This window comes from Plectropomus leopardus, chromosome 1 (genome assembly GCF_026936395.1).
Source record: "Plectropomus leopardus strain MGB_pleo_1.0 chromosome 1, ASM2693639v1, whole genome shotgun sequence".
NCBI lineage: Eukaryota > Metazoa > Chordata > Actinopteri > Perciformes > Serranidae > Plectropomus > Plectropomus leopardus.
Window position 1 is genome coordinate 43,067,032 of NC_142176.1, and position 22,355 is coordinate 43,089,386.

The 22,355-nt window shown below is 39.7% G+C and overlaps 1 protein-coding gene across 1 annotated transcript in view; it reads left to right on the forward strand.

Annotated features, from left to right (window-relative positions):
* The window catches only part of tmc3 (transmembrane channel like 3), a 49,873-nt gene extending 27,798 nt beyond the window's left edge, over nt 1-22,075 (forward strand). Inside the window, exons 8-22 of the mRNA XM_088081478.1 lie at nt 116-263; nt 510-553; nt 1,645-1,792; nt 3,487-3,596; nt 3,693-3,771; nt 4,266-4,529; nt 6,567-6,695; nt 7,584-7,651; nt 8,030-8,158; nt 9,490-9,600; nt 9,976-10,101; nt 10,657-10,735; nt 11,744-11,786; nt 11,877-12,150; nt 19,059-22,075. Of these exons, the coding sequence (XP_087937604.1) occupies nt 116-263; nt 510-553; nt 1,645-1,792; nt 3,487-3,596; nt 3,693-3,771; nt 4,266-4,529; nt 6,567-6,695; nt 7,584-7,651; nt 8,030-8,158; nt 9,490-9,600; nt 9,976-10,101; nt 10,657-10,735; nt 11,744-11,786; nt 11,877-12,150; nt 19,059-20,046 (2,740 nt within the window). The 3' untranslated portion in view covers nt 20,047-22,075. The remainder of the gene's footprint in view (nt 1-115; nt 264-509; nt 554-1,644; nt 1,793-3,486; nt 3,597-3,692; nt 3,772-4,265; nt 4,530-6,566; nt 6,696-7,583; nt 7,652-8,029; nt 8,159-9,489; nt 9,601-9,975; nt 10,102-10,656; nt 10,736-11,743; nt 11,787-11,876; nt 12,151-19,058) is intronic.
* The last annotated feature ends 280 nt before the right edge of the window (nt 22,076-22,355 follow it).

The following is a 22,355-nucleotide window of genomic DNA, read 5'->3' on the forward strand; positions in this document are numbered from 1 at the left end:
CAACATGTGATGACTTGAGATGAGAACATTTTACACTATCCTAACAATATTGCTTCGATAATGTAATGTGCATATTCTGCTTAATATTATGCACTGAATAATAATACTCCTGCAGAATGGCCAAGAACTCTCGCCTGAGCCTGGCCAGTGCATCTGATGAGAACTTCACGTTCTGCTGGAGAGTTTTCTGTGCTTGGGATTACCTGATAGGAAACCCGGAGGCAGCAGAGAGCAAAGGAGCTGCTATTGTCAACAACATCAGGGTCAGAGACACACACGGACACGCCAACCTGCACACTCAATGGATCTTACATATCCAGTTACATGTACATAAAGCTTTCTTCACTAAATGAGGACATCTCTTTCTTTTTACCTTTTTTATGCACAGAACACTATGGTTCATAAATTGTGACTGCATTTTACCCTTAGAATAATAACAGAAGTGTTAATCAATGCTAATAACAGCAGGAGTCATCATGACATAATGCCAAATGTTTTTTTCTGCACAGGAAGCCATTGTTGAGGAGCAGGAAAAGAAGAAGGAAACCAGTCTGTAGGTGTCTTGTTAACTTATTTTTGCATGCTGTCTGTGCATGTTCTTTTTTTTTTTTTTAATCAAATTCAAACCCAGCTGATATATAGCATCCAGTGTGTGAAATCAATAGAGCATATACATTATGACAATCCTAGAAATGTCCTAAAATTTTGAAATGCCCTAAAATCCTAGAAATGTACTAGAATCCTAGAAACATTCCCCAATCCTAGAAATGTGCGAAAATCCTAGATATGTCCTTAAATCCCAGAAATGTCCTAAAATCTCTAGAAACATGCAAGTGCCCCTCTGGTCTCTTGTCATTTTGCAAAAGTGGCCCCTTAGCAAAGCATGTTGGGTAACCCTGACTGAGGATGTTTTGGACTGTGTTGCAGTGAGTACAGAATACTGTGTGTGTAAAAGCAGATTACAGCTAGCCTGACATTTTCAGACCAAATGGCAGATGTGAATTATTACGGAGGCTCTCAGTTCATTCTCCTTTCCCAAGGGGCATTATCAACATGTTATATAGTGCTGACTGACCAGTGACTAGGGATGGCCAGTGGAGATAGCTAATCACAGCACAGTGGTATCAGACAATAGATCATTATGGTTGGGAAAAAAATGCTTGAGTGAAAGAAAAATAGAAACAGACTCCACCATGCAGAGATGAAGTGTTATATTATGAGTTGGTTAATTAAACTTTTGCAAAACACTGTTGGAAGTATAGCAATACATCTTGCTTCTCAAGAAAACCTTTCAGTAAAGTTGATTGTTCTTCTTTTAGCAAGAAAATACTGTCTAGTTCCTTCAATACTGATGCAGTAGCAGCTGCATTTAACAAAAAGTTTTACATCAGCTGCAGTCATTTTGGATGTTTGGGAAATTACTTCAACAGCGCTTCTCTGTACGGTCATATCTCAAACAGGCGCCATATTAGATAACTGGTTGCGAGCTGCCCGAGGAAACAAAACATGAGCTCACAGATTCAGAACATTACAGCTCAGCTACAATCCCATAAATAAAACATTTAGAGTAATTTGTGTGACCTTCAACATTTTTGAAGATGATTTGACTGATGTATATTTCTGTGTATTTGTGTGTTTCTTCAGGGCAGTCCTGATCAGCCTGCGGATCTTAGCCAACATTCTGGTGCTGCTGTCTCTGGCTGGCAGCATCTACATCATCTACTTTGTGGTGGACCGTTCTCAGAAACTCGAGCAGGAGAAGCCGGAACTGACGCTGTGGGAGAAGAATGAGGTAACAGAGAGGAGTGGACATTATCCTCATCATCATGAGTTTGATTATATTATCCAGCATACAATACACTTCCAAGGAAGCAGTGAAAGTGGAGACCTGAGAGTGATCCAGTGTCAGCGACAGCTCATCATTTCATTCAGTTCAGAGAGGCTGCTGTCCTGTCAGTCAGGTGATCCTATGATCACAGCAGTGTTCAGCTCCTGATGAAAATACACTCTGTAAGTCATGTGTTGTAACCATGATCCAAAATGATCTACCCTGATTATCATATTTTATATGGCAACACAAATTCATATGTGGAGAAAACCTGCAGCTTATTAATATTTTATTTCTGATAAATCAATTATTTGTCCTCTGAGGTATCATTTAGTCTTTCTTTTGCTTATTTACCCCGAGTTAAGGTTTAAAACCCCAAAGACAAAAAAACATAGAAAAAGCAGATGGAGTTCTCCTGCAAACAGGCACAATGTAAAAAATATGGATATGATGTACTTATTCGAATTTATGTATTTTTATGCCTCTGCACCAGTGATGATGGAGGCATTATGTTTTGTCCATTTCTCCAAATGTCTGTGTCACTTTGTCTCATATTATGTCAAATTTGGCACAAATATTCACTTACACTTAACAATGAAGTCATAATATTTTGATCATTAAAGGTCACTGTGACCTTGCGTCCATCTCATAGGACAAAATGAAGTGTGGCAATTTATATCCAAAAGGCCAAAGGTCAACTTCACTGTGACATCATAATGTTCTGCATTTTTTCTGCCCATTACTCAACGTCATAACTCAGCAAAAACACTAACCTTGGGTGTCCAGCTTAAAACTGTATTGACTGTACATCTTCTGTGCTGCTGCAGGTAAGATGTGCTTGAAGCAACATTCATATTTGAAGTATTGTCAACTGTCAGGCAACATATCAGTCTAAACTGACATGGATATAAACTATAACTTAAACTTGGCTGGTTTGTTGAGGAGGTGGTTTTATGTGCCCATCCATGCTATCTGTTGTTAGATATATGATTTTCCAGCTGTGAGTATTGTCTGCAATTTTTATACATAAGCACACTATTTAGCAAAAGTTGTTTTTTTTTTTTTTTTTTACACCAGCTAATCAACACCTGCAATGAGAACTGGTGAAGATCAGATGTAGTATATAAATATAAGTTTAAGGATGAAAGTTGAACTATTGACACCACTGCTCAAATATGGCAATGAAAAAAGGACTAAGTATTTGAATTTAAAAATGAAAGAACCTACCTCAATTTAAACTTGTGTCTGCGCTTGTGTCAGTGAACCTTACAAACTTCATTTCTGATATATTTTTTTGAACATTTTTTACAGACACTGAGATTATCTTGTATTTTTGTTCTGCTTTGATTCAGTACATTGAAGTCATATGATAATTACACATAGATGCAACATTGCTACTTTTTTTCAACAAAATAAAATTTTCTAGATGTTTTGTCAAATATTTTGTGTTCTCCCTTGAATCTAGACACATAAGTTATCTGTACACATTTTACCATTTCTACTAAATGTAGAGAAGAATCTAAATCTCTGGGAGTTTGGCAATGATCTGTTGATGGTACTGTATGCCCTGTTATTTAGTGCTGAGATGAAACATTTGTCGGTGTTGTTGTCACACTTAGTGAGGACTGAGCCCGATAAAGACATGTCCCTCTCTGCAGGTGAGTGTGGTGGTCTCTCTCATAACCATGATCGCGCCGTCTGCCTTTGAGCTGGTTGCTCAGCTTGAGATGTACCACCCACGAACATCGCTGCGCTTCCAGCTGGCCAGGTGCTCCATCACTGCAACAACTGCTCTGTTACACACTGTATCATACATCCCAGGTCTTACAGGTCACTAACACAGATCATGTGTTTATGTGTGCAGAGTGCTTGTTTTATACCTGGGGAATCTCTACAGCCTTATTATTGCCCTCCTCGATAAGGTCAACAGTATGAGCTCTGCTGTGAGTATAGAAACTGAGGGAAAATCTTTTGGCTTTTCGGTTATCACCTGGGTCTGGTTTTCATGGTCATCTTTCTTTTAAGGGAATGTCTGATGCATTTTAAGCACTTTTCATTCTTCTTTTTTTTCAGAATTTTGCCTGTGTTCATGCATAAGGCATATATTTTAGCAAGATTGTGTAATTTTGTTTAATCTTGAAGTTCACAGCTCAGCTCCTACGATAAGTCTAAAATACACTGTAGAAACAAAATTGCTACATTATTTCTGTGAAGTGCGAAAAATGCAAACAGTAAAAAGTGCGCACATGTATAAAAGCACTGAAGAAGTCTCTGTACTCAACACAGACATCAGATGGATCTTTTTATTTTCTCATCTTTCTCTTTATTTTCTTCTCTTTCTCTGGACGATTTCTTTCAATGCTATTGTATAATTAGTAGCCAATGTGAGTAGCATAGACTGTAGCGGGTGATGGATCCTTCTGTGTTTGTCCTCCAGGTCTTAGTGAGTCCAGGTAACTGGTCTGACTCGAGCTCCTTCCTGGCCACCATCTCTCAGCCGGAGGTAGAGAGCCCATCCACTCTCATTTCTGACATCTCTGTCTCCGAGCATCACAACAGCACCATTGCCACTGTTGCCATGGTTCTGGATGTTACAAACACCAGCACAAGCAGCTCAGGGAGCATCTCTAACCAGACCGCTCTGTTTGAAAAGAACACTCGCTCACAGCAGGACCAGTGCTGGGAGACCTACGTTGGACAGGTTCTCTCTTTTGATTGCTATGCTATTCACGTAGTTTATTTTGTATTTTATTTTATATATATATATATATATATATATATATATATATATATATATATATATATATATATATATATATATATATATATATATATATATATATCATAGAATTCAATCACAATACAAAATCTTGAGATAAAATAAGGAATACTTTTTTTTCTAGGGGCTGATAGGAATGGTTAATTGTAGGGATGGGAATCACCAGAAGCATATCAAGTCAAGTCAGTTTTTATTTTTTTATATATAGAGCCCATTATCACAAAACATGGTTTGCCTCAGAGGGCTTCACAGTGTACGACATCCCTCTGCCCTTAGACCCTCACATCACCCAAGGAAAAACTCCCGAAAAAGAACCCCTGAACAGGGGAAAAAAAGGAAGAAACCTCAGGAAGAGCGGTAGAGGATGATGAGGGATCCCTCTTCCAGGACGGACAGACGTGCAATAGATGTCTTAAATAACAAATGAAATACAATCATGGCGTAAAGGAAAGAGAAAGAGAAAGAAAGAGGGGGAGAGAGACACAGAAATAATAGAAACAGATGCATGTCATATTACAATAACAATAGGTGTGAAATTATTAATTGCACTCTATGATGATGTTGAGGGAGATGATAAGAGTCTCATGCATATGTTGATAGGGAGGTGTCCAAAGGCAAGATCACAGCATCGGCGCGACCAGGACCAGACCACAATCAGGGCGAGCAGGGGGCACAGTATCAGTGCAGCCACAGCACGAGCACAACCAAAGGCAGGGTCGCAGCATCAGCACAGCTATCACCACGGTCAGGCACAGCCTGAGGGATATGTAATGCAAAAACAGTATTGCAAAAATAAAGAAATATATAAATATATTTATATAGTGATATATGGCATTTTTTAAAACCTTTTTTCATTTGCAAATTGTGTCTCTAATGGAAAAACTTGTCAACATGTTTTATCTAATATGACAAAGTTTTCAGTCTATTCATGTCACTATAGTTATTTTTATTGCAGCAAATTGTATCTAATGGACTGAAAAAATAATTGATTGCATTATTTTAGTAGGCAACCAAAAGATGATTTGTATATTTAATATCGATAATTTATATAGAAAAATTTGATGATTGGCATCAGTGTGACGTTATGATATTGCCACACAACAAATTTGTGATACTATGCTGTATCATTTTTTTCTACAAACCTCGTAAATGGTTAAAGCCCTTTTCCAGTCTTAGCAACACCTTCAGGAATAAATATGTGCGTGAATAACCTCATCAGACATTCACACAAACAATTTTGGATTTAGTATCTTGCCTGAGGACACTTTGACATGCAGACTACAAGCACCAGGGGTCAAACCACCAACCTACCAACTGGGAGACAACTGTTCTACCTTTTGAGCCACAGCCCTACACAAATGTCACAAGTATTAGGTTATGAAACAAAGTACTGGAGGAAGTGACATTTGGACCTGGGGAAAGCACCAGATGAAACGTCAGGGGAATCACTAAAATTATTAAAAAGTATCCTGGGCCCCCCCAGGGGGGGGTTAATGGCTTTCTAAAAATTCCATGCCAATCCATCCATTAGTTATTGAGATGTTTCAGTCAGGACCAAAGTGGTCCATCGACCAACCACCTAAAAATATAGACAGTACATGAAGGCTGTCTCTGCCTTGTATTGATGTACACAACATTAACCCTTTAAAATCTGAGCAAATTGTCTTGATTTCTTTTACAAACATGAGAATAAGGCAATAAGTGACAAAAGAAGAAATGAAAAATTAGCAAAACATTGGTAAAAAAGTACAAGAAAATTACCTGAAAATGAGTTAATAAACTCAATCAGAAGTTGTGGTCCAGGATGTGCAGACGGCGGAGCGCTGAAAAACACACAGAGACATTACTTACATCGTGAACAGGTTTCAGCCTGCTTTGAGCAGTGAATTATTAAATGAACTGCATATGTTTGTATAGTTCCATGATGTAACCATGGGTATGTGTATGGTGTGTGTCCAGGAGATGCTGAAGCTGTCCATCATTGACATGATCTTCACAGTGGCCAGCATCCTGCTCATTGACTTCATCAGAGGTTTGGTTGTTCGCTACCTGAGTGATTGCTGTTGCTGGGATTTGGAGAGCAAGTTCGTAAGTTGTAAACAAACTGAGTCTTTGTGTGCTAAGCTAACCAGCTCCTGTCTGTAGCGCTTAATTTCATGGACAGACAAGACAGAGGTAATGATCTTCTCACCCTCTCGACCAAAGAGTGAATAAGCATATTTCACAGCAGATTTATTCCAAATGTACTGTTGGTGGTGAAATCCCACAGGCTCCTCCCCACTAGGCAGGTTTCCATTACAGATTTGTGCAAGACTTAAGCAATATTTTAGAAATGTCGATAAAACACAATCACGAGATGACTGCGTTTCCACTGAGCAATGCTATGCAACCTCTGACGATTTCAGCAACCATGGCGATGGATGTTCAAAACATTAGTAGCTTTATTTCTATTGCAGCCACCTCACTAGCCGGAAGACAAAAAGTGTTTCCATTATGGCTTTTTTGAATCGCCTGAAATGCCACCTCATGCTGATGTAAAAACTTTTTGGTGATAAATTAATGTGTTTCCATTAGGCATATGTTATATTCACATTTTCAATTTGCACAAATTTGAGGCTTAATGGAAACCCACCTGGTGAAATCTCACAGGCTCCTCCACATTGATGCAGACTACATTATGATTGGCTTCCAAATGAGTTGTGATGTCATAAAATCAAGCTCTGCGGGGACTGCCGAGAGCAGGTGTATGTCTAAAAAGCTTTTTGTGTTAAATCCTTTACATACATTATGAGTAAAACACATTTTGAGTGGAATGGGACTTTGACTTTAAATAGAATGAATATAACATGATGGCAGTGTAGACAAACAACAAAAAACAGCCTGTCCTCATTTAACATCAAATGCATAATTTACAAAACCTATGACTAAAAGCTGAAAGATTAAAAAAAAAACATGCTTTTCTTTGTCTTTTCTCAGCCTGAATATGGAGAATTCAAAATAGCAGAGAATGTTTTGCATCTGATTTATAACCAAGGAATGATCTGGTAAGTTAAAAAAACAAAAAACAAAAAAAGGTCTGAAATTATTGTCAGAAAATAAGATGTGGAAGGAATCTTTGTTTTTTCTACTGTATGACCTTGGCCTCATCGCTGTGTGTGTAATAGAAGATGTAATTCAGAGTTAATAGTCTGGCCGGAGCTGACCAGTCTCCATCACCCTGTTCAAAGGACTTGTGGCCCTCCCTAATCTTTCCATTACACCTCTGTGACCACTCAACTGTATTTCCTCAACTCATTTCAGAAGTGTCGCCTCGCTGCACTGAACCTAATGAATTGAAAGCATGAGCCAGTGGATGGAATGTCTTCATATGGGCTGTGGCTGAATGTGTGTGTCTGCTACTGGTTTCTTTTTATCTCTTCCAGGATGGGAGCGTTTTTCTCTCCATGTCTTCCTGCCTTCAACGTGTTAAAGCTGATTGGTCTGATGTATCTGAGGAGCTGGGCCGTCCTCACCTGTAACGTTCCCCATCAGCAGGTGTTCCGCGCCTCCAGGTCTGACACACAAGTACAGACCACACACTGGATATAAAGATGGACGGCACATCATTTACCCCCGTTATGCTTAAGTGAGGCTAAAATATCTGGGATACAGGCGTTGCCATATTGCGGTGGTGATGTCATTGAGAACGGGAGTCTGCACAGTAAGAGGAAGTAGGATGGAAAACCCCCATTTGTATAGTTTAATAACTCAATAAAGCCGAAATTATCATTTTTATGATAAGTTGAAACAAACACTTGAACAGGGTGATGAGAACAACCTTCAGTGAAAGAAACCATCTTTGGGAAAAATTTATTTAGCGTTATTATATTTTTTAGTTTGGCCTATGACCATTCACTAACATGGAGGGGCGGACTTTAGGACCTATACTGCAGTCAGACACTGGGGGACTATCCAGATTGAAAAGCTACAGTTTCGGGGAGCTGTCATGTTGTCCATTTTTTATATACAGTCTATGGCATGCGCGCACGCGCACGCGCACGCACACACACGCACGCACACGCACGCACGCACACACACACACACACACACACACACACACACACAGAAAACTATAGGTGTAGGGACACAGACACTCGTTAACATTCCTGGACAAAGACGCTCAGGATGTAACTATGCACACTCGTACACACATAGACACATACACACACACACACACACACACACGCTGTGGTTTGTGGTTGTTGGTTTTACGTGTGTGTTGTTGATATGTTTGTACTTATTCTTGTTCACACTGCTATATGCATTAGTCAACCAAACCATGAGCCGTTTATCACAGCTGCGTTGTGCCTAAGGTAATTATGTTTAGATGACTTTACCAGAACAAAAACTGAGGTCTTCCCTTGGTCAGCAGTGATTTCTGTCACGCAGTCATTGGATTCATTGTTGATATTAAAGTATGAATCAACTCCTTGTGTTTTATCCACACTTTGAGCGTGAGTTTAGGCACCACTGCTGAGATGTTGGGCCCTGGCATAAAATCTCAGATTTTTATATAGTCTGAAGAAAATTTTTGCAATCTTAGTTCAGTGATGACATGCCAGTGTACTATGGGTTCTCCTCTCTGGCTTCAGCGGCTGCTCTCATGACACTATCATCATCATGGGATCACACTCACCTGCTGTTAAAGGAAGCACTAAAGGAGTCATTGAACAGAATACCATGAGCTAGGCTAATTTACCCATATGTACTTCACTTTCTGTTGAATTATACTGAATTGTTCAACAACTTGCTCGAAAAGCAACAGAAAAGCAAATGACACAACAAATGTGAACATTGTTAATTTTCAAACACCCATGCTCTTTTTGCTTTATCTTTTTTTTAGATCAAATAATTTCTACCTGGCTATGCTGCTTTTCATGTTGTTTCTGTGTATGCTGCCCACCATCTTCGCCATAGTGAGATACAGACCGTCACAGCACTGTGGACCATTCAGGTAAAATCATACTTTATATGGACCATTTCAAACTTAACAGAGCAAATGTTCTAAATAGGTCCCTTTGAGTTCCTTTTGGCATGTTGGTTAATGCATCAACTGTCAAGGACACTGTAAAAGAAAGAAAGGTCGTGATGTCAGAGAGAGCATTCGAATTCTGCGTCAGAGCCAGGCTTTGGTGTCACTTTTATTGAAGTGAATGTCCCAGAGGTTTCCACTCTAGAGAACATTGTCCTTTCATTAGTGCATGATAAGTTTCAGCAGGCAGATAGTCCAAGAACAGCTTCCACATATTTATACAGTGGTCTGTCAGTTACGTAAATCTCTTGTCTCTCTTGTCTAAAGTTAATACCATGCCTTTAATATGTGTTTCAGTGGTCAAGAGAAGATATATGACATCATCTCTGAGACAGTGGCCAGTGATTTCCCCCTGTGGTTCAGTAAAGTGATGAGTTATGTCACAAGCCCTGTTGTAGTGCTGCCAGCACTGCTGCTCCTGTTGTAAGACTGCACACACGCACGCACGCTCGCATGCACGAGTGCACACACACACACACACACACACACACACACACTAGGGCTGGGTGCTTTAACTTAATATCATGATATTTTTAGGCTATATCGCAAAGCACAATTTATATCACAATATTTTGAAATCTTCTCTAAACTACGGTAAATGACTAAAATAAAAATGATTAAACGAACCACAGTTACGAATAAAGTAGCTACTGCCAAAAAATAAAGCTACATAAACTACATGTATAATAAACAACAAACAATACACAAAACCCTAACCTCCTCACACTACCACCACTGATTACGTTACACTGTCATTTTTCTTGGTGCCGTGCATTGTGTAGATGCCCTCTCGGCGACGTAGACGGACATCAAGGGTTATCAGATGATGTAAACGGGATAATTGATATAGCATATATGAAACGATAGACATTTTCTTATTGTCAGATGATATATTTCATCATATTGCACAGCCCTAATGCACACGCACACAAACCTCCATATCGACATGCCATGCTGACCCTCGTCCCTGTGTTTCAGCATGCTGATCTACTACCTGCAGGCCATTGCCAGATCTCTCAAGTTCACCAACAATCAGCTGAGGATGCAGCTCCAGACTGTGAGTTTCTGATCAGCCATTCTCAGAGTGGATCAGGATGTATTTATTTTCAATATACTTTGAAGGACTGAATCAAAACATATCTACAACCCTCTCAATCATAGCTCATAGAGCACAACAGAAATTAACCCTAAAACCCTACATCTATTAGCCATTTTGAACTTGCAGTTACTTGTCTTGAAGTTAAGGGAATTTTTCACTAGGTTTTTGGTTAGATCATGCAAAAATTAGGTCTATGTTTTATACAAGCTTAAGGGATTTTTATGTTTTGTTCTATGACATGAAAATGTGAATAAATATTCCACTTGTCAGCTTTTATTTGTCTTAAAAAGGTGCTTGCTGGCATGTGGCCAAAATAGTGTTATTATGCCAAATATGTCTCCACAACCTCATTGTGGTGGTGAGACTGAAGTCATGCAACTCTGATGTAGTTCATTTATAGCCTTACATTAGTATTTTACCTAAATTATAAAAGTCATGTTCATTTGTGAAGAGTATCTTGTTGAAGAAAAAATGTCAGTATCATTAACGTTTGTTTGCAAAGGAACTTATTTGCTGCAATAATCCAAAATACAATGAAACTAGAAATACTGCCATGCAGTTATATGCATTCGCGCACCAGTCAAGTTGTAGTTACAGTTTACATTCATGTCTGTGAAAACTTGAATCCCCTGATAGCACAGATCTCTATAATCAGCACAGTTTCAAAGTGGACACCCAAGATTAGTGTCACCAATTCAGTATCTGACCAAATGTCTCCCCTGCTGTTCCTGAGATAAGATGGTATTTCTAGTTTTTTGTACATTTTTCACAACAAACATTTTGGGTACCTTGATTTGGTCCTTAAAATGTCATGTCCCATTTGAATTCATCAGACATTAATTAATTCTGTGCTTTCTGGTAGACAAACTACTCACTAAATAACAATAATTTTAATTAATTTAACTAATGAATACATGTAATTTTTCTGCAATTAATTACGGTGGAATCGTCTTTTAATCACTTTAGGAGCGGACCGAGGACAAGAAGAAAGTCTTCCAGATGGCTGCAGGTACCTCTCTTGTTTTTAGGTCTTCTGCGTGTGTTCCATCATTTCCTGTAGTTTTGTGAGCCTCACGCTGTAACATTAACCCAATCTCAGCAAGACTTCAGGCTCCAGAGACTGCAGCAGACAAAAAGCCGGATCAGCAGGAGAGCGACATCACGAGCCAGGAGGCCTCCGTTCACACTCCGTCTCCCCGGCGGAACGGCAGCGTCACAAACTTTAATTCTCCGGTTCGTCGTGGAAACAGCATACGCACCATAACCCAATCAGCATCTAGGGCGGATCTGAACAGAGGAAGAGTGGCTGGATCTGTCAGAAGTCCTGCAGTGACCATACTGCCCAAACACCGACTGGAGCACATACCTAACAGGTCTGACACACACTGAAATATCAGACTTCAGCCAACAGCTGACCTCTTATATGATGGCTTTACAGTGTTTTCTCATTAGGAAGTTATTGTTGTAGAGTAGTAGAAAATATAGCCAATTGGAATGGCTCAAACTGCACTGAAGTTTTAGACCACGGCCCCATTCACCGATGATGGCTGTTACAGTTACTTTTTTAAACATTTTTACTCATTTTTTACAAAGCAGCAATGAAGCCCAAGTGCACATGCATACTGTCACAAATTCCTAACATGCTCTGTCCATGATGCCTGTTGGTGTTGAAAATTATGCAAAGAATCGTTTTACATGGAATTGCTTGGTATGAAAACAAACCTTAAAGTTGGGATAGGCAGGGTTGATTTGGCGTCACTGGGCAAAAATCTAAATCTAAATCTAAGCATCAGTAGGAAGAGAATATTTAATTTGTCAAGAAAGAAGCCTAATATATACAATGGTTTAAAATAATTTTTATAAAAGCAAAATAAAGATAAAGAATTATAAAAAATGTACCTAAGATTGTCAGAAAAACTTATTTCTGACACAAAAGTTCTTCCAAATAGCTCATATTACACTATATTCCTGCAGTTATTTGGTCACTAATAGTTTTAATTGTGTAGTTTATCAGTTGTTCTGTACTGTTGTGAAGGGATGCATGATATTGGATTTTTTTATGCCTAACTCATATTGATATATCTACTTTTTTCCTCAACTAATCTCCTCTGTAGTGCAGTTAATATCATATTAAACTTACTCTTATCATAATGTACCAGCAGCGGATGGAGACATGAAATACTATTCAAAATAAGAAAAATACTTTTTAAAATACTTTTCTGTTTTCTACATGTTAACTGTCAATTAAAAAAAAAAATATATATATATATATATATATATATATATATATATATATATATATATATATTATACACAAACAATAAATGTCGTGCATCCCTACCTTATGATGTTGCATTGAATATAATATGAAGGGGTGATCAGTTTACTCAATGATAAAAGGGGTCCCTTAAAGAAAAATCTTGGGAATGGCTGGGCTCCAACAGCAGCAGATTTTTTAGTTTGGCAAACGCTGAATTAGATTAACTTACATGATTAATGTTAATGAGCTTCAGCTGAATAAATTTTTAACTACAGCTGAGACAATAACATTTCTCCTCTCATAGCTTGTTAAGATTATTTGCAATGTTAATCCAAGTTAGGATTAAATAAAATGTGGCTCCTGTGGTTTGACAGTTCATTGCTAAGCCCTAATTTGTCCTTATCTTAGTATTAACCTGGAATTTACAAAATGCTGTCTCAATTTCTTTTCCATTCTGAAGAAAAATATTCTGTGGGATCACTGAATACTTGTAAGTTGTGGGAATGTTTTTTGGCATAAAAAGGTCCAATTTAAAACTGCTGAAAATCACACGTAAAGGACCATACCAGTAAGTCTCGCATGAGGAATAGGTTCCCATATAGCCAAATGAAATTTTTTTTAAACCTGAAACCTGTCTTGTTAAAAATTTGCATTGCTGCCAAGGTCAACTCATGGTCCATGGGGTTTGTTTGGCTGCCATTTTGAACTGATGTCGATGCGCATGCGAATGGCAAAAAAACAGCAATTTTCATGACTTCTGAACCAGACAACAGACAAAGACAAATGAACACACTTTTTCCACCTAATTTTGACAACAGGAACCAAATGGAAGGGTCATTTACATGTCACAACCACTTTATTGGTAAAAAAGCAGACAGTGACACATCTTAGGCACATACCAATATATCTTCTGCTGTTCTCTTTTATAGTACTTGCAATATTCAAATGAAAGTAGTTTATCCTCTTACATTAATTGCAAGTTTGTTACATAGATGAGATCAGAGTCAGTTCCTTGTTGGTGAGGAAGACCTCAAACCTGACCTTAACACTGTTAGGCGTTCAGTGTGACCTACGTTAAAAGCTTTTAAGTTTAACAATCACAAGGCTACAATTTTACAACTTTGGTCAATATCTGCCTGAAGTCCATGAGATGACAAGAACACCACTGTCTTACTGAGATGGTAAATAGAAAGCAATTGTATAAAACTGCCATATTTTGGCATTTTTGTGGACATCAATTTGTAGCGGTTTGAAATGGTCAGTCAGTCATTTTCTGTAACCACTTGTCCTCGAAGCCAATCCCAGCTGTCACTGGGCGGAAGGCGGGGTACACCCTGGATAGGTCGCCAGGGCCAACACATATAGACAGACAACTATACACGCTCACAGTCATTGCCTAAGGGCAATTCAAAGTCACCAATCAACCTGATCAGCCGCATGTCTTTGGACTGTGGGAGGAAGCCGGAGACGCCGGAGAGAACCCAGGCAGACATGAGGAGAACTCCAACTGGGTTTCGAACCAGGGACCCTCTTGCTGTGAGGCAACAGTGCTAACCACGACGCCACCGTGCCGCCCAGTTTTGAAATAGGAGATGTATTAATCAATTAGCTAGTAAAAGTATTAATTCATTTATAAATCAACACCAAAATACGTAACTATAACTCATATTGCAAAATTATGACTCAGAAACATGAATTGGTATAAAGATGAAGTGGAGTACTGGCACTCAACTTCGGCTATCAGGAACAATAAGTTTACATTAAAAATTAGAGTTTAAAACCTCGGAGCACTACCCATTAAAATAGAAAGGCTGATAGCCCATTTTGCCTTGTTAATTAATCTAGTCTCATAATTTGAAATTTGCTACAGAGTTCTTTTTCCAGGTGTACAGGGACCTGACATTACAGGGAGTGCAGAATTATTAGGCAAGTTGTATTTTTGAGGATTAATTTTATTATTGAACAACAACCATGTTCTTAATGAACCCAAAAGACTCATTAATATCAAAGCTGAATATTTTTGGAAGTTGGAGTGGGACTTTTTTAGTTTTAGCTATTTTAGGAGGATATCTGTGTGTGCAGGTGATTATTACCGTGCATAATTATTAGGCAACTTAACAAAAAACAAATATATACCCATTTCAATTATTTATTTTCACCAGGGAAACCAATATAACAGCTCAACATTCACAAATATACATTTCTGACATTCAAAAACAAATCAGTGACCAATATAGCCACCTTTCTTTGCAAGGACACTCAAAAGCCTGCCATCCATGGATTCTGTCAGTGTTTTGATCTGTTCACGATCAACATTGCGTGCAGCAGCAACCACAGCCTCCCAGACACTGTTCAGAGAGGTGTACTGTTTTCCCTCCTTGTAAATCTCACATTTGATGAGGGACCACAGGTTCTCTATGGGGTTCAGATCAGGTGAACAAGGAGGCCATGTCATTAGTTTTTCTTCTTTTAGACCCTTTCTTGCCAGCCACGCTGTGGAGTACTTGGATGTGTGTGATGGAGCATTGTCCTGCATGAAAATCATGGATGCGAACTTCTTCCTGTACCACTGCTTGAAGAAGGTGTCTTCCAGAAACTGGCAGTAGGACTGGGAGTTGAGCTTGACTCCATCCTCAAACCGAAAAGGCCCCTACAAGCTCATCTTTGATGATACCAGCCCATACCAGTACCCCACCTCCACCTTGCTGGCGTCTGAGTCGGACTGGAGCTCTCTGCCCTTTACCGATCCAGCCACGGGCCCATCCATCTGGTCCATCAAGACTCACTCTCATTTCATCAGTCCATAAAACCTTAGAAAAATCAGTCTTGAGATATTTCTTGGCCCAGTCTTGACGTTTCAGCTTGTGTGTCTTGTTCAGTGGTGGTCATTTTTCAGCCTTTCTTACCTTGGCCATGTCTCTGAGTATTGCACACCTTGTGCTTTTGGGCACTCCAGTGATGTTGCAGCTCTGAAATATGGCAAAACTGGTGGCAAGTGGCATCTTGGCAGCTGCACGCTTGACTTTTCTCAGTTCATGGGCAGTTATTTTGCGCCTTGGTTTTTCCACACGCTACTTGCGATCCTGTTGACTATTTTGAATGAAACGCTTGATTGTTCGATGATCGTGCTTCAGAAGCTTGGCAATTTTAAGAGTGCTGCATCCCTCTGCAAGATATCTCACTATTTTTGACTTTTCGGAGCCTGTCAAGTCCCTCTTCTGACCCATTTTGCCAAAGGAAAGGAAGTTGCCTAATAATTATGCACACCTGATATAGGGTGTTGATGTCATTAGACCACACCCCTTCTCATTACAGAGATGCACATCACCTGATATGCTTAATTGGTAGTGGGCTTTCGAGCCTATACAGCTTGGAGTAAGACAACATGCATAAAGAGGATGATGTGGTCAAAATACTCATTTGCCTAATAATTCTGCACTCACTGTATACACACACACATCACAAGATCAAGTGTCTTTATAAATGAAAGCTTTATTAAACTACACAGCAAAACTACTCCTAAAACCACAAATGAAAGAGTTTAAGAATAAGTATGGATAAATGATGAAACAGTGAATACAGCAAAGACACCAAGTGAATTAAATGACTAAAAGAACAACACACTCATAAATGAAGCAACAATAAAAATGAGGGGATGAAAACCAGTGAGGAACTGAATTAGATGTGACATCTGGACTTGATCCGGTGCACTGAAATAGTGCAAGATGATCAAGCAGATAAAAAGTTAAGATTAAAGAAGGTTCAATGTCAAGCATCGATCAACAGCAGAGACGCAACCTATCCCATAAAACATTAAAGGAAAAGATAACGAAAAGGCCTGATCAGAGAATAACCCATAATTGTATTCATGGGAGATCCTAACCTAGGTCTAAGACTTGCTGTGTGTCCCTATCATTTAAGAGCATCAACCCCATGACAGCACAAGAAAGATCGTTTCACCTTCCTCAGAAGTCTCGATGCCAGGGAAACGGTTCGCTCTGCAAAGTTGCAGTGTGGCCTTTGTGAGGACACTGGACAGACAGCTTGGTTACACTCATACGGTTCTGGTGGCTGACCTCGGTCGGTTTGAACGTTGCAAGCTCGGCTTGAGTTTGTTTCTCCCATCTCTCTCTCTCCATGAACAGCTGGATCATCTTCTGACACCTCATGTGGCTGAGATGAGATCACGATGACAGCTTATCAGACTTTGTTTCATTCAAAGTCTCTCTTTGTCTCACAGTCTCTCTTGTGCAAAGTCCTCTGGTTCTAAATCGTCATTTAGAACACATGTAGCACGGGCTGTTTCCAAAGTTCTCTCTTTCAAGATAGATAAACAGCAGCTCACAGCATCTCAGGGCTGCAGCACAAGCAGATACCCCCCCCCCCAAAAGAGCCAAAAGACCCAAGTCCTTCAACTTCAATGGGGTTATAACTTCTGTGAAGAAAGGGGTGGGGTGCTTGACCGTCAAAGCGGGAAAAATATACTCCTCCCTTCTATCACTTCTACTGTTTTTAATTGTTTAGATTCATTTCTTCCTGAAGTGTTGATAAAGTTCACTACAGGCCTTCAAATAATATTTGAAACCATGACGCTCTCATCTGCTGATCGATACCAAACACTTATGAGAAAACCAAATAATTATTTGGCAGATCGTTAACTAAGGAAAATAGTATTAACCACATTTAACAAACATAACGAATATGTGCGAAAATAAGTAAGTGTAATACTACAGTGTCAAAACACTTTGATTTAATTAAAGGTTGTTAAAGATCCTATTTGAGTAAAGGTATACAAGTACTAGCATCAAAATATAACAAAGTATATAAGTACTTAATATGACTAAAGGTCTATCAACAAATCCTATAATTAGAAAATCACAAATTGCATGATTACAAAACAATATAGCATCTGCAAACAACAGTGTAAAGGAAGGATAATTAAGATACAGATAAAGGAGATGTATAGCAAAATGCAAGTCTGGACTAAGAGTCTTTCCATTCAGTGTGCAGCACGCTGCTCTCAGGGGGTCACGAAAGGTCACACCCCTCCACACACACACACACACACACACACACACACACACACTCACACACACACACACACACACACACAGGTACAGTTTGTGTTTGCGAGTTAGGCCTCAAAATCGGCAGGTAAGCAAAGTTCCAGTTCTGTAGGTATGAGACCTCCACACAACATTCAAAAGTACGTTTTACATTGAATACAAAAATCTGTTAATGTGATCCTCTCTTACAGTCTGGAGATATGCGGGCATGTCACGTGTTGGTTGTGCAACAAAGACATAAATTGTCTGTTTCTATGATGTAGGGATCTCCTGATGTCTCCTTGAGTCTTTGCAGGAGCTCAGTTGCCCCAAATGAGTTGTAAGTTAACTCAAACTGTCGGTCGGGCAATAAAATCTGTCATAATTTAGTTCTACTTACAAGAGTCGTAAGTTCAGCAAGGCAGTTAGGTCCATTAGCTGACCCTGAGGTTCATCTAAGGAATCTCCAAAAGAAGTTTCAGTTTTGGGTAGGCATTTGAATATCTCCTTATCAAGAGTTGTCCTCATCATCCACTACAAATTCAAGATGGCCACCAAACAAACCCCATTGGCCTTGAGTTGACCATGGCAAATTATTACTTAGATACCAAGTATTTTGCATGTTTAACATCTTTTCATTTTATATAAAGCACATACATTACATCTCTGCTGATCAGTATACAAATCATACCAAAGTTTCTTTTTTCAAATGCCTTTTATTAAGCACCTGCATAGCCATTGGTTTTCATTCATCTCAGTCTTTTAACAGTCTGTGAGCCCTGCTCAGTTATCCTCAGGATCATGTCTTCTTTGGTTTTACCAAAATTATGATATTGTTTTATTGCAATGCACTGCAAGTATTTCAACCAAGTCCATGCTTTTTTATAGCATTAGGCAATAATAACATACCAACAGTCATATTAAATAATGAAAGTCTTATAAGCTCATTCTTTTGCATTGTCCTCTCTCATAACAGGCCTTTCCCTTTTCTTGGTGGCCCTGGTGCCAACTGCAGGTCCAAGTCCTACCACCACATGGCGTGTAACCCCCCAGCTCGCTATTCTGACAGCATCCACTCTGACCCCCTGTACAGGAAGACCATACGCTCCATCCATCCTGTGGAGGCTGCTGGGATCATCACCGCACAGAGTTACACAGGACGGCGTGGTCATGCCACACACTACGTGATTGTCAATGAGCACGAGCCCAGGAAGAAGCTGCGTCGCTCAACCACACGGATCCCACGCCATTACCTCATGGAGGAGCCTGCAGAGATTCTGGAGTTGTACCCACGCAACATCAAACGCTACACACCCCGTAATGCTCACCACCAACCACATCCTCACCGGCCCCACCCATCACCGCAGCATCTGAGTGAGGACGAAGAGGAGGACGAGGAGGGGAACGGTAGGAGGAGTATGTTGATAGGAAAGGCTCATCGCCCCCGTTCCCTCTCTGACCTCCACCAGCCAGCGCATTTCTACATCGGTGAGCGTGTAGAGAGTCACAAGTCCGTGGCCAAAGACGCTGCTCGAGGAGGATATGGAGCGCAAGAAGAGGATGATGTTGAAGGAGAAATAGACTGGGGAGATGTGGAGTCACACCCCCGGCCCCAGGCCAGTGTGAGAGGTGCAGATTCTCTTCTTGTGCGAACCCGGCGGCACATCCATTCTCCAGGACGACACTCTCAGTCCCCAGCCAGGAACAGGCACATGGAGTCTTATGTGAAACCCAAGGCCAGACAGAAGCTTGAGACCCCTGTGACAGAGTCCGACTCAGCCTCCCTGGCCTCCAGCAGCGATCAGCAGAACAGCAGCACTGACCAGTACATCCAGGTCATCCACAACAAGGAGCACTATCTGAAGTCAGAGGCCAGGCAGGGAAAACTGGCCAAGAAGAAATCCAAAACCAGCATGGATCTGAATGTCACCGAGTCAAATGACTTGGTCTGCTCCAATGTATGACTCATCTGCTGAAATGATGTCATCTGTTAAAGTGTTTCCCAAATTTTCATTGATATAATGCAATCATATCATTTTTAAGCAGCTTTGTCAGCTAATTAAATATGTTACAGTGGCAATGTGTAAAACAAACCTCACTACACTGACATTATGAGTCCACCAACAGCTCTGGAAACAACACAGCGGACATTATCACACTTGCTTCCCATGCAATCACCATACCATTATTATCCCTCTAAACTCCTGGACTGACTTCAGTTTTCTTGTGCTGCATTCAGACACTTTTATTAATCATTTTAACCTCTGAAACATAGGAGGATTGGTTTTATTTCTTTCAAAAACACAGAAAAAAACATAACAAGAAACTTAGAAAGAGACAAGAAAAGTCCTGTAATCTGCAAAAAAATTGTAAAAGATGACAAAAACAAGCCCTAAAAATTAGCTGGGAGGAAACGAGAGAAAAATGTCCATAAACTTCATTATTAATTCTCTTAATTATATTTTTAAAATTATGTTACAAATAATGGAAAATAAATTAGATTTTTTTTTTGTTTCTTTGTTTTTATTCTTGACTTATTTTTTTGGTAATTCTTTTATAACTTTTAACAAATTTTGCTATTTTTTGCGTCATTTCTTTTAAAGCTACTTGTTGCCTTTCCATGGTTTTAAAGACATCAAGCCAGTTTGCTCAGGTTTCAAAGGGTTAATCATTTCACCTTGATCTGTCCTGCATACTGATTTCAGAAAGAAATGAATGAAAACTGCTATTCCCAGCTTGTTTTGCTGCAACATTCAAGGACTCCAGTCGCAGCTGGCTGAGGGCACAGCCGTTAAAAGAGAGAGGCGTGTCAAAGAGGTTCAACAGGCTTGATGGTCCCATGATTTACATGGGCTTCAGATGGTTCCAGGAAGTTTTTGGTGGGCAATGTAAATACATAATATAGCGAGACAAAACTCCCTATAAAGTACAATATTTATGTAGCACACCTTATGTCGTTATAGCCCGTTCTCAATAAAGTCTTCAAATACCGACGCTTTTGCAGTGCTTTTGGCGTAAGCTCCCGATGCTAAAAAAAATTTTGTTTCCACATGATATTCTGCTGGACGGTGTTGGCTGAGAACACACCCTAATGGAACCATTTGCAGCACCGTTCACAGCAGGATGATATGCAGCTCAATGGAACCTGTTGCGTCCACATGATATGCCACTGGAGGGGGTCAGGTTGAAACGCTGCCTGTAACAACGTAATATAAGGAGCATGAAGGTCCCCATTGGGAGGGTGGGAGGGGCAGTAGACTAATCAAACACACCTCGGACTTTTGTGCATGAGTCCGGTGTTTGCTTCTCATCTGAATGTGATGTTTTTTTGTACACATTAACATGTGCCTCCTTCCCTTAATCCTAATAATCACCACTGATGCCAACACCAGATGGTCAACAAATGCACATGTCGGCATCAGTGGTCTTTCTTTATCTGAAAATAACCATGTGCAGCGTATTTCCACCATGTGCAACAGCAGACACAGAGGGATACCTCAAGTGTAATATGTAGACGTGGAAGTCCACTGCAAAGCAGCAACATGTGACGACTTGGGATGAGAACTTGTTGGCAGTTACATTCTTTTTTAAATGTAAAATTAGCTAATATTTTAGTATACGTGTTAGAAGCTCGAGTTATGTGCTCTGTAGACATGTATTAGGCTAATGTTAGTGAAAGAGAATGTTGCCGTTTGTTGCTTGTTATAATTTTGTAAATTATGCCCTTAGTCTTGTATGGTAGTCAGGAGCAATCTCATCCTAATATTTTTTGATAATGAAATCACTGGAATGATTTAATGTCTAATGTAATCTTAAGGACTTTCAGATAAGACAGTAGATTGACTATCAATGATTGTCAGCTGACAGCACAATGGCTCAGTGGACTAGCAGCAGCAGTTTATACACACTGTATAGTTTATGTATCTTTGTCTTTTTGCTCTGCGGTAATTAACTGCAATAAGTTCATTCAATAAATAAATCTCTAATAAACTTAGAAACATAAACACCATGTCAAGCAGTTTGTTTGTGCCGTCTTTCATGTTGGGGTGTCACATAGTCTCCACCATAGTTTGCTGTGCTCCTGTTACTCAGAGAATATGACAGACAGTTCTCATTCAAGCTGTCAAATAGCTCTGTTTTTGCAGTGCTTTCAATGTAGGACCCTGATGCTAAAAACCACCTTTTGCATCTGCATAATACACCACTAGATAGTGTCAGCTGAGGATATGGCCAGACAGCACTGTTTGCTGTGTTATTATATGTCGGTGCATGG